Below are 12333 nucleotides of genomic sequence, written 5' to 3'. Positions count from 1 at the left end.
TAATATTTATCTTAATTTCTTTATGAATTTATTTTATAAATTTTATTATCATGTTAGACTATTTTATAATGTTTTAGATTTATTATATATTTAACTCGAATAATTTATTTTGTTAGACTATTATTTATTTTGTTAGACTATTATTTATTTTGTTGCAGGGATGGATTTTGGAGCATTTGCCAGGTCCTTACCCAAGGAGGCGTAACCCGGATTGGGACCCGCGGACACCATGTGCTGGGAGATGGCTCACTACCAAAGGCCATACGAGTGTGCACCATTACCGCTTATGTAACACCCATACCAGACGTATCTAGAAAGTCTAGCATGTGTGTTAATATTAGTATTGGATACATTAAAATTTTACAACATAAATTACATACGAATGAATGATTATACAACAAATTGCATTCGTACAAAAATCACATAAATATCTCAACCATACATATATAATTTCATCCTTAAAATCCAAAGCATTCTGCAGCGACACGAACACACACTTGCTGAAACATCCATCCGACTTCAAGCTTGCATAGCATCCTGCTTATCTGAAACAAATAAGGATTGGGATGAGACATAATGTCTCAGTGAGTTCCCCTAAATCCTAGGCTATAGGCAACCTCAAGGGGAAACCTACGGTCACCACGTGTCTACATTACAACCTGACGGTTGATTATACGTGTGTGGAGACTTGCATACTTAGACGGTAGTGCTTACTAGAGCCGTCATAATCTTATCTCACCTGTTATAGGTTTCTCATCTATACATGTCATGGCGGTTGAGGGAACCTAAACCGCATTGCCAAGTGTACGCTTTACGTAACAAGGCCTAAACATAAAATAACATAGCATAGTCATGACATGATTCTAAACCGGACGATTAGGGAAACCTAAGGTCGTCACGGGCATAGCTTTATTTACTTGTTCTATACATATCTTGCTCTCGTCTAATAGCATTTTATGCTCTTGTTCTTAAACATAATCATACATGGCTCGATCATGAGCATAAACATAACTTAATCATAATCATGAGAAACATAATCGTATCTAAGTTCATTCATTATGTTAGCGTTGAACAAACAAATATTATCTTGATTCATTTTACGGATAGTCCCGGGTGGAGTAACCCCGAGAACAATCCCATACATGACCGATGTACGTACATCGGACTCCCTCGGTGTCGTGCGGGTCCCTTGCGGCTTAAACCGTTCCCCTTAGGTCGAGAACCTCTCGTATCCCCCTGGCGTGGATAACAAGAGACACGAGCACCTACGTCTTATTTACTCAGTGACATGCGGGTCCCTTACGGCTTGAATCGTTCTCATTACGAGAACCCCTTGTATCCCCCTGATGTGGATAGCAAGAGACATGTCACCTACACATATTAATCATGGTCTTGTCGTGCATATAAGTTAAACATATACATACTTGCTTGTTTACCTCGGAACCTTAATCGATCCGATTAGCGGTAACTTATACTTGTTCATTCTTAACATGGTGGAGAGAAATAACTTATCAATCCACAACTTATGTACTAGCTAAGTTATTCTAGCTCATGTGCGAAGAGATTACACTTCGCGTCTAATCATTCTAGGGATTCTTGCTATATTTCTAGTTCTCGACTAGCTAAGCCGAGGCTCTACATACATTCCCTTTCTTAGTTCATTGCTATCCCGTCATACTTAAACTCTCTTGAGTCATCTTTGTGACCCATGTTAAATTGCCACGATTCTCGGTTCAAGTTCTATGGATGCTTGGTACATTTTTCTATTAATTCCGAGGACCCAAAATGCCATAACCCAAGTAACAAACCATTTAGAAATTCAAAGATTTAACCAAGTCAAGATGGTTCCAGTCGTAAAATAAGTGAAAACAGTAAAAATATACGTCAACACGATCGCATCGGACCCCCATACGACTGGCCCCAAGCACCCGAGCACAAAACAACTCAAAAGTTGCCCTGTCAGGGGCGCCTGGCGCCAGAGAGTGGGCGCCTAGCGCTGGCCTCTCTGACTTTGGGCGCCTAGCGCCCTTGGTCAGGCGCAGCGCTGCGAACCTGCGTGTTTCGGCTGCGGGTTCGTGGCATTTTCGACCCAAAACTCCCATTTTGATCCCCTAAATGCACCAACTCATTCCAAACATTGTTAACAAGTTTATGTACTCAAAATAGCTTACCAAAACATATATAAAATCATGTTCCATGGCAATTTATCATGTGATCACAAGTCATGGCTTTAGGTTCAATAAAATGTCATAAAAGCTAAACTAGCACAAACATGAATATCCAACCCCAAAGGTGGGTTATTCTACCTATGGAACTCACCTAAAGATTTGCACTTGATCTTAAGCTTCAAGCATCAACACCTCTTTCCATCTCTCAAAACTCTAGTTCCTTTCTTTCTCCAACTTGTTCCAAAGCTTCTAGTTGTTCTTGAGGAAGAAGAAGAAGAAAACCATGATGCAAGGTTCATCTCCAACCTAAGAATCTTTGAGGAAGAAGGTTTGATGAATTGATGAGATGAGGAGAATAAGGAGGGGCCGATGGTTAGAGAGAAGAGAGAGCAAAACTCTTTCTCTCAACCCTAGAGAGAGAAAGCAAATGGAAAATGAATGATTTTGAGACCAAAACCAAATAAATATCCTTTGGCGTGCAATTACCTCTTTGCCCCTGTCTTAAGCGTATTTAATCCGACACTGATACTTTATTCGTAATATACTGACATGTCATAAATATTACCCATGAACTTACTTTCCATGAATATCATTCCTCTGATACATTTAACAGGTAAAATTGCCATTAGCTGACGAGCGGGATGTTACACTCTACCCCCCTTAAAGAAATTTCGTCCTCGAAATTTAAAGATCGACTACCAATCATCATGACAAAAACTTATCATCTATGGTCTGAGTCATACAAATTCCATTCACACTTATTCATAGAGTTCGTTGTATCGTGTCCTCATCTTATTTCTTAACCCACATGCAATTAAACATAGCCTTCTTGATCTTAATGTCACTCAAACTTAGAGTTATCTTAATATATCATGATTCAGAACTTACCTTGCTATACATAAACTTATTGCCTCGAACTCATATCTTGTCTGCTTTAACATAAACCATTCATAAGAGTATCTAATCATAAACATGAACACTCAGGATTTGCCTTTTAACTGGAATCCTACCGGAAACCAGGTTTGCCCTGCAGTGCCTTCTTGCAACATTAAGACATCTTTCATACATACATCTTACTGTACCTTGAGACACATGTCCCTTACTTTCATTACTCACCTAGACGATTCCACGAATCTCTTATCTCTTTTCAGAGCCTTAGGAAATCTTTCGATCTCATTGCATCTTATCGCACCCGAACTAATGGGTAACTCATAAAGCTTGACATAGAGGAGTGAAATCAAATTTTGCCTTTTTGTCTGACAATCTAACATCAACATCGTGGTACACATGCCTTGAAACTCCTAGCACATCTGCTTGCACATACATCGTATACTCTTAACACACTTCTGTGTATCCTACTTGTTATTAACTTCATACGCATGTTGTCGTTTCCATAACATGTACATACTTTCAAGTGTCACCTCTTGTTAAATGATAACGATACGTGTTCTAAAATCTTTCTTGAAGAAATTTTTCTTAAGCTCTGGTATTCAGGTTCTTGGAACGTATAAATACATGGTCTAAAAAGGATTTTATCATCTCCAAAACTGATTTGTAAAACACCACAGTACCACCGGACGAGCTTCTATATTTTGAAAAAAAGATTTTACAACTCGCCCAAAACTTGTCCACAACAAGTTGGTCCTGAAGTTTGTACGCCTTAAGTGAGTTTACTTGCGACGTATCTCATCAGTTTCGAAAATGTATAATTCCATGAGTTTAAATAAAACATCGTTCCCAAGTTCCATAATACCAATCTTAATTTTTAAAAGTTCTAAAATCATGACTTAACATGTCTTAACAAGTATCGTTTTCACTCAACAAGTATTGCATACGAGAGTATGATTCTCATTGCACAACTCGAGAGTTGCATCTCCTTTCACGATAACATACTTAACTTCGAAGATAAATTCTTCCCTTGTTCAACCGTTATACATACTTGCCATACCGCTTACATATCCATAAACAATCCTTGGACCTCTTAACATAAACTTATTCCTCTTCTTCAGAACACTAACTTGATTCTCCACATTAACTCATTCGGTTATCGCTTGAGCGTTAATACCTTTTCCGAAACCGGTCACCATTCTTGATGCCTTGATTCTTTACTTGAGTCACGAAATGTAACCTTTTGAACCTTACATACTTCCCATTATCATCTTTCGTGCATCCTGACCAATTCATACAAGGCAATTCTTGTCATTCTCATCTTACTTAGGTGATGGCACATATTTAAAACTTTTACCTTGGCCAATGCTATCTATATAAACATTCATACTTACTTATCACATCAAGAACTCCTCACTTATCTTATGATGCTTATGCTAAACTTGCATTACCAACCGAACATTCTTCACTAAAATTCATACATACTAAAATTTCCATGTTTCATAATTAATGATTAGCTTCCATGGCGCTACTCTGATTCCCACCGGTTGGTTTAAACCATTACTCTAATCCGTTAGAGCGACTGAGACTTCATATTCCTAATTACCACTTGAATACTAACTTCTTGAACTGTTCTCAAGATCTTCCATGTTGTAACTAACATCACAAACTTACACTTGTCTTGTGAATTCAAAACTCATGATGGTTTATCTTATTCTCATAATACTTGACTCGGGGGTAACCTTACTTTCTTGCTGGTTGCACTTACCATACATATCATATCTGAACTTATTTTCGAGTAAACTCAATTTCCATTAACAACCCATCTAGCACTTGAGCATAACTTTCTTGAACATCTAATCTTTGTACCTTCGCATTCTCGCGGACTATATTTTGCTTAATCATACCAATGCTTGCTCATTAATTTTTTTTCTTTTAAAGAAAACTTCGTAAACTAGCGCACGGGTCATTGACGTTGATGATTTTCTACTTTATGAATATATCGAGTTTAGGTCCCGGCCGTTGCTATACAATCATAGAACTAGTTGTTAACACATACGTGTCATCAATTCTAGATTCTAATAAGTCTAGCTCGCTCTACGAGTATCATAGCAAACCGGTTCCTAGAAAAACTTTTATGAATTTTCAAAATGTCAACTTCAATCACCCATACGCGTAATTCTTTTCTAAATTCTTTTAAACTTTATAACTCAACATAATATCGAGCCTTAGCAAGTCTATTAAGCAAAACATAGGTTCGAGAAATACACCATAATTCCACATAATCCGAGAACCTTTTGATTTCTTATAACTTTACACCGCTTTAACTTCTTACTTCATACCTCATGCATAAACATCGGTTACTTTCCTTTTAAATGCCGGAACTTCTATACTCTTGATCTTAACTTGTTCTTGACTCTTAACACATTGACTCCCAAAACTGCCTTAAATTGTATCGATTTCGTTGATGGTTGCCCACGCCTTTTTCCTTAAAAATCGTAGGATGTGATATGCATTCATTACTTGATGTCAAAAAAATATTTTCGTCACATAAAAGATTATTGTGAAGACATCTCCCCAATAGTCATTGCAAACCATAGGAACGAGCTAGTAGGTTTCATAAAACGAAATAAAATCTCGTCCCAGGCTTGCTATTGGTGAGCTTCCCCAACTCTATTTTTCAGAAAACATTTATTGTATAAAATTCTTATCCTCAAGTATACAATGCACATCATTCAATCCTATTACCGTGAAATATTCTATAACATATGCATGGCAACATCAACCTTTTTTGATAAAATTATTGGCACGTCGGAAACCAATGCCTTACTCCTAATATCATAAACTTTCTCTTGAATCCTTAAGCTCCTCCACTACTAAAAGCTTTCCTCATTACGTTGCCACTTAACGCCACTCCTGATTATACCTGTCCTTACCTTTATTCACATAATATCATTCCTGAGAGCCTGCTGACTTCGTCAACATGTGTCGACTTCTTACTATCTTGTAACCTTGTACTGACATTCCAACTTCTTCACTTGTGAGTACACGAAGTATCTCTAGCATCTTACCCGACATTGTTGAAACGTCCCTTCTTAACATACCTTACATTCCCGGAGGATTCACACTTCCACTTGATTAGTTCACCGGCCACCTTTTGGCACAGTCAAACTTCTCCATCACATACTTCACTCCTCCCGGGTCCTATTCAGCTCTCAGGCATCCATTCTAATCGTTGAATGCTAAATTGAGTTGATCAGGCTCAACTAACAACAACAAATATAACATTTACCTGGAACCCAATGGTCCCACTACCTTAGTTGTAATTTAATGACCCAAGGCACGGTCCGAATCGACCTGCTCTGATACCAATTGTAACACCCATACCAGACGTATCTAGAAAGTCTAGCATGTGTGTTAATATTAGTATTGGATACATTAAAATTTTACAACATAAATTACATACGAATGAATGATTATACAACAAATTGCGTTCGTACAAAAATCACATAAATATCTCAACCATACATATATAATTTCATCCTTAAAATCCAAAGCATTCTGCAGCGATACGAACACACACTTGCTGAAACATCCATCCGACTTCAAGCTTGCATAGCATCCTGCTTATCTGAAACAAATAAGGATTGGGATGAGACATAATGTCTCAGTAGGCAACCTCAAGGGGAAACCTACGGTCACCACGTGTCTACATTACAACCTGACGGTTGATTATACGTGTGTGGAGACTTGCATACTTAGACGGTAGTGCTTACTAGAGCCGTCATAATCTTATCTCACCTGTTATAGGTTTCTCATCTATACATGTCATGGCGGTTGAGGGAACCTAAACCGCATTGCCAAGTGTACGCTTTACGTAACAAGGCCTAAACATAAAATAACATAGCATAGTCATGACATGATTCTAAACCGGACGATTAGGGAAACCTAAGGTCGTCACGGGCATAGCTTTATTTACTTGTTCTATACATATCTTGCTCTCGTCTAATAGCATTTTATGCTCTTGTTCTTAAACATAATCATACATGGCTCGATCATGAGCATAAACATAACTTAATCATAATCATGAGAAACATAATCGTATCTAAGTTCATTCATTATGTTAGCGTTGAACAAACAAATATTATCTTGATTCATTTTACGGATAGTCCCGGGTGGAGTAACCCCGAGAACAATCCCATACATGACCGATGTACGTACATCGGACTCCCTCGGTGTCGTGCGGGTCCCTTGCGGCTTAAACCGTTCCCCTTAGGTCGAGAACCTCCTGTATCCCCCTGGCGTGGATAACAAGAGACAGGAGCACCTACGTCTTATTTACTCAGTGACATGCGGGTCCCTTACGGCTTGAATCGTTCTCATTACGAGAACCCCTTGTATCCCCCTGATGTGGATAGCAAGAGACATGTCACCTACACATATTAATCATGGTCTTGTCGTGCATATAAGTTAAACATATACATACTTGCTTGTTTACCTCGGAACCTTAATCGATCCGATTAGCGGTAACTTATACTTGTTCATTCTTAACATGGTGGAGAGAAATAACTTATCAATCCACAACTTATGTACTAGCTAAGTTATTCTAGCTCATGTGCGAAGAGATTACACTTCGCGTCTAATCATTCTAGGGATTCTTGCTATATTTCTAGTTCTCGACTAGCTAAGCCGAGGCTCTACATACATTCCCTTTCTTAGTTCATTGCTATCCCGTCATACTTAAACTCTCTTGAGTCATCTTTGTGACCCATGTTAAATTGCCACGATTCTCGGTTCAAGTTCTATGGATGCTTGGTACATTTTTCTATTAATTCCGAGGACCCAAAATGCCATAACCCAAGTAACAAACCATTTAGAAATTCAAAGATTTAACCAAGTCAAGATGGTTCCAGTCGTAAAATAAGTGAAAACAGTAAAAATATACGTCAACACGATCGCATCGGACCCCCATACGACTGGCCCCAAGCACCCGAGCACAAAACAACTCAAAAGTTGCCCTGTCAGGGGCGCCTGGCGCCAGAGAATGGGCGCCTAGCGCTGGCCTCTCTGACTTTGGGCGCCTAGCGCCCTTGGTCAGGCGCAGCGCTGCGAACCTGCGTGTTTCGGCTGCGGGTTCGTGGCATTTTCGACCCAAAACTCCCATTTTGATCCCCTAAATGCACCAACTCATTCCAAACATTGTTAACAAGTTTATGTACTCAAAATAGCTTACCAAAACATATATAAAATCATGTTCCATGGCAATTTATCATGTGATCACAAGTCATGGCTTTAGGTTCAATAAAATGTCATAAAAGCTAAACTAGCACAAACATGAATATCCGACCCCAAAGGTGGGTTATTCTACCTATGGAACTCACCTAAAGATTTGCACTTGATCTTAAGCTTCAAGCATCAACACCTCTTTCCATCTCTCAAAACTCTAGTTCCTTTCTTTCTCCAACTTGTTCCAAAGCTTCTAGTTGTTCTTGAGGAAGAAGAAGAAGAAAACCATGATGCAAGGTTCATCTCCAACCTAAGAATCTTTGAGGAAGAAGGTTTGATGAATTGATGAGGTGAGGAGAATAAGGAGGGGCCGATGGTTAGAGAGAAGAGAGAGCAAAACTCTTTCTCTCAACCCTAGAGAGAGAAAGCAAATGGAAAATGAATGATTTTGAGACCAAAACCAAATAAATATCCTTTGGCGTGCAATTACCTCTTTGCCCCTGTCTTAAGCGTATTTAATCCGACACTGATACTTTATTCGTAATATACTGACATGTCATAAATATTACCCATGAACTTACTTTCCATGAATATCATTCCTCTGATACATTTAACAGGTAAAATTGCCATTAGCTGACGAGCGGGATGTTACAGCTTACGCCTGGATCACATGGAGGTGGATGACGTCAGGTTTTCTACCTATGGTGATCGCAGAGACGTCCACCCATTTCAGATGCTGTGCACTTACTCTGGATGGCTCATGTGCGGGAAGGAGAGGGTGTACCGTCATTTGCCTGAGCGGGTGAAGAGGCAGTTCTCCTTTGTCCAGGACATTCCCAGACATCCTTCAGCTGTCCCTCAGGTGCCTACACAGATGCTGACTACTGTGTTGATGGACGCTGCTGCATGGTTAGTAGGTAGTTGGGTAGATGGGTGTCAGACACCATGGCATCATGTTCCTGGCTACATGGCTTGGTATGCCAGAGTCTCTTACCCTCGCATTCTCCCACCTGATGAGGGATCCCCTCCCAGGCCGGCGAACGTGGAGCAGCTGATTGAGGAGGAGCATGCCAGGGAGATGCCTGACACACTGACCATCGTCCAGGATGTGGCTCACATAGCCCGAGATATTGCGGCCAGGCATGGCGAGATGACCAAAGAGGAGGTTGTCCAGGAGGTCTTGCGGATAGTTAGTGCTACTGAGCCTGTCCTTACTTATCAGATTTCCAGGCGGCGCAGGGGGCAGCAGAGGCAGGGTAGGCAGGGCTGATTAGTATTAGGATTTTTTATGTATTTTTTGAGTATGATCATCATGATGTATTATTATGACATGTTCCGTACATTTTCCTATTTTTATGACATATACGTACGTTCGTTTTATATTATTTCTTGCATTTTAATTTTACCATGTTCCTGTTAAATATTGGATGAATATGTTTAGGTATTATTAGATGAAAATTTTAAAAGATTTTTCAATTGGTTATTTGATAAATTTTTTAGATGAAAATGAAAGTTAAAATTGGTTAGGAAAGACACAAAATAAGGAAGATGGAAATGAGCTTCTGGAAAATGTTAAGCACGTAGCGGCAGTTAACAACCGCTACATTCAACTTCGGCGGTAGTTAACAACCGCTGGCACTCAACGGTAGTTAACTACCGACGTTTTTTCCAGCGGCAGTTAACAACCGCTGGGGGCATTAAGGTCATTTCCATGTGTCAATTGGAAGTATTCTTTGTCAAAAAAGCAACATTCTAAGTTAGAGGACAATAGAATAAACACATGTGTGGATGAAAACAGTCTTTGCATAGTAATAGACCAAGACTTTTCCAAGTCTGTATTTTTGTTTTTTGTAAAAGACTATTAAGTCATCACGTGGTCTTTACTCTTTTTATTAATGGTGTAGATTCATTTTTATTTCCAATCACGATCGTGATCAAATTCATATCAATAACAGATTTGTGAGAAACTCTTGTGTGAACCAGGACCAAGAAATTTGGTTTGGTCACACATAGAGTTTTTGTCTTCTCTCTCTTCACAAATAAACAAATACTTTCCATTTTCTCTCTCTTCTCTCTTCTCTCTCTTCTTTCTTTCGTTGTGACCAAAGAAAATTTCTTGGTCCTGGACCACCTAAGAATTTCTCCAGATTTGTTTGGTCTGGTTCGGTATTTGAAAGAAAATATATATATGAAAGAAGAAAGTAAAACAAATGTACAAGTGTATAGGATCTTCGTTAAAAAAAAAGTGTTTAGGATCTAAAAAAAACCTCATAGCCCATCCTTGAAGAAAAATAACAAAAAGGCACCTACAACATCATCCTAAAAAATAAATAAAGAAAACAATCCCTCCCTCGTGGTGACCAAAACACCAGAAAAATAGACGAAACCCCCCGTGATATAAGTCCTGAGAAATAAGTCATGGCAAGGAGAATTTTTTTTGGTGGCCGAGGTTTGAACCCCGGACCTTGTATATATTAATTATGCATTGTCATCTTTGTTTTCGAGTTGATTTAGCATCGCACCGAAGTTCAGACTCAGTTTATTTTGGTTCATAAAATTTTTAAACAGTTAGGTTCAGTTCATCAAACTATTTTTGAGTTCAATTTGGTTTTATGTATGAACTGAACTATGAAGAGAGTAGAGACCTATAATTTAGGAGCTGCTTCTTTGTTTTCATACTAACGTGAGAAATGATAACTAAATACTCTTTTGAACATACTCTTCAATTCGATCATAAGAATGTTAAAATGAATTATTAGAAAGCATCTAAATTTTATAGTAAAATGACAAAAGGTTAAGACAAAAAAGAATGATAATATGTGATGGGGTTTTGCGTAGCGCCACTAAGCAACACTCAAGTTTGGTTTTTTACATCAACTAAAACATGGCTTCACAGACAAATTCAAAAAGGACAAGTACAAAGAGTGCATGGAGAAACAACATGTCTCTTAATCCTCCTAATTCAATTCCGGTTAAAGTCCACATACCACACAAAGACCAAATCCCAAATTGGATGCATGAATTTATCGAAAAGATGGTGGATGTAGCTGGTGATGGCTATTGTGGGTTTTGTGCAGTTGTGGGCCTACGTGGCATATTTGTTACCAGATGATCCGTTACCAACATCATAAAGAGCTTATCATTTAAGAAAATGCGTGCGACGGATGATTGGGGGGATAGGCGATATAAACAGGTCTTAGGCGCTCTAAACTATTCCGGTATTGCTCCTGCACCACCGGATAAATGGATGACCATGCTGGAGATGAGTTTTCTCATTGCATAGAGATGCAAACATGTGGTGTCTCAATTGTCCACTGCGAAAGGGCGATCAGAAACCTATTTCCTTTATGCGGTGAACTGTCACATAGAGACCGATTGATGTGTCTGGCACATGTGAATGACAACCATTTTATGATAATTTATTTGAAGGATGGTTGTTGAATTCCTCCCACTTGCGCACTATGGAGACATCACTGTCGAGATGATGCAAAAAGTTGGCCTGATAGATATATCATTCAAATGGCTGACTATAAGGTGATAGGAGATGACGAAGGGTTGTACATTGTTGAAAATCTTGATCCTAATGAGAAGATTGTTGCTGAGAAGAAGGTTGAAGATGGTGGGAAGATTGAAAAGGATGAAAGCTGTAATATCCCGCCTGACAGTATCGGTATATTACCCATTGACCGTGTCAGATGAATTTAATTCATGGAAAGTAAGTTATTGGAAATATTTTATGACATGTCAGCTATTTACGGGAAAAGTATCAGTGTCGGATTTAACCCGTTTAAAGGCAAGGGCAGTTTGGTAATTTCACAATTAAGGGATATTTATATGATATTAACACCAAAATATCTATTTTTCCTTATCCCTTTCTCTCTCTTAAGTTGTTGGAAGAAATTTTCTCCTCCTTCTCTCTATCATTCACGCCCTCTCTCTCTTTCTTTTCTCCAATCCTTCTCAAATCCTCCTCCTTCCATGGCAAACATATTCTCTTGTTCCCTTAAGATTTATTAAGTTTAAGGAAGGTGGGTTTTGGTTTAATACTTTC

At 38.8% G+C, this 12333-nt stretch overlaps 1 protein-coding gene and 2 long non-coding RNA genes across 3 annotated transcripts; 1 reads left to right on the top strand and 2 right to left on the bottom strand.

Moving 5' to 3' along the window:
- Positions 1 to 358: 358 nt before the first annotated feature.
- LOC146914553 (uncharacterized) lies at positions 359 to 4683 on the bottom strand. The gene is made up of 2 exons (XR_015014272.1): positions 2320 to 4683; positions 359 to 545 (listed from the first exon to the last, which is right to left on the bottom strand). It is a non-coding gene; the product is annotated as an uncharacterized LOC146914553 (long non-coding RNA).
- A 1766-nt stretch (positions 4684 to 6449) lies between these two features.
- Positions 6450 to 8722, bottom strand: LOC146914552 (uncharacterized). Its single transcript, XR_015014273.1, has 2 exons — positions 8438 to 8722; positions 6450 to 6687 (listed from the first exon to the last, which is right to left on the bottom strand). It is a non-coding gene; the product is annotated as an uncharacterized LOC146914552 (long non-coding RNA).
- Positions 8723 to 8952: 230 nt separating this feature from the next.
- On the top strand, positions 8953 to 9552 carry LOC146914551 (uncharacterized). Its single transcript, XM_085721086.1, has one exon. The coding sequence runs from the start codon at positions 8953 to 8955 to the stop codon at positions 9550 to 9552; it is 600 nt and encodes a 199-aa protein (XP_085577212.1).
- Positions 9553 to 12333: the final 2781 nt, after the last annotated feature.

This window comes from Medicago sativa, chromosome 6 (assembly GCF_051527215.1).
Source record: "Medicago sativa cultivar Bolivia chromosome 6, Bolivia_mono, whole genome shotgun sequence".
NCBI classification, from domain to species: Eukaryota; Viridiplantae; Streptophyta; class Magnoliopsida; order Fabales; family Fabaceae; genus Medicago; species Medicago sativa.
The sequence above is the reverse complement of the archived record's forward strand: the minus strand, read 5'-3'. Positions and strand labels throughout refer to the sequence as shown.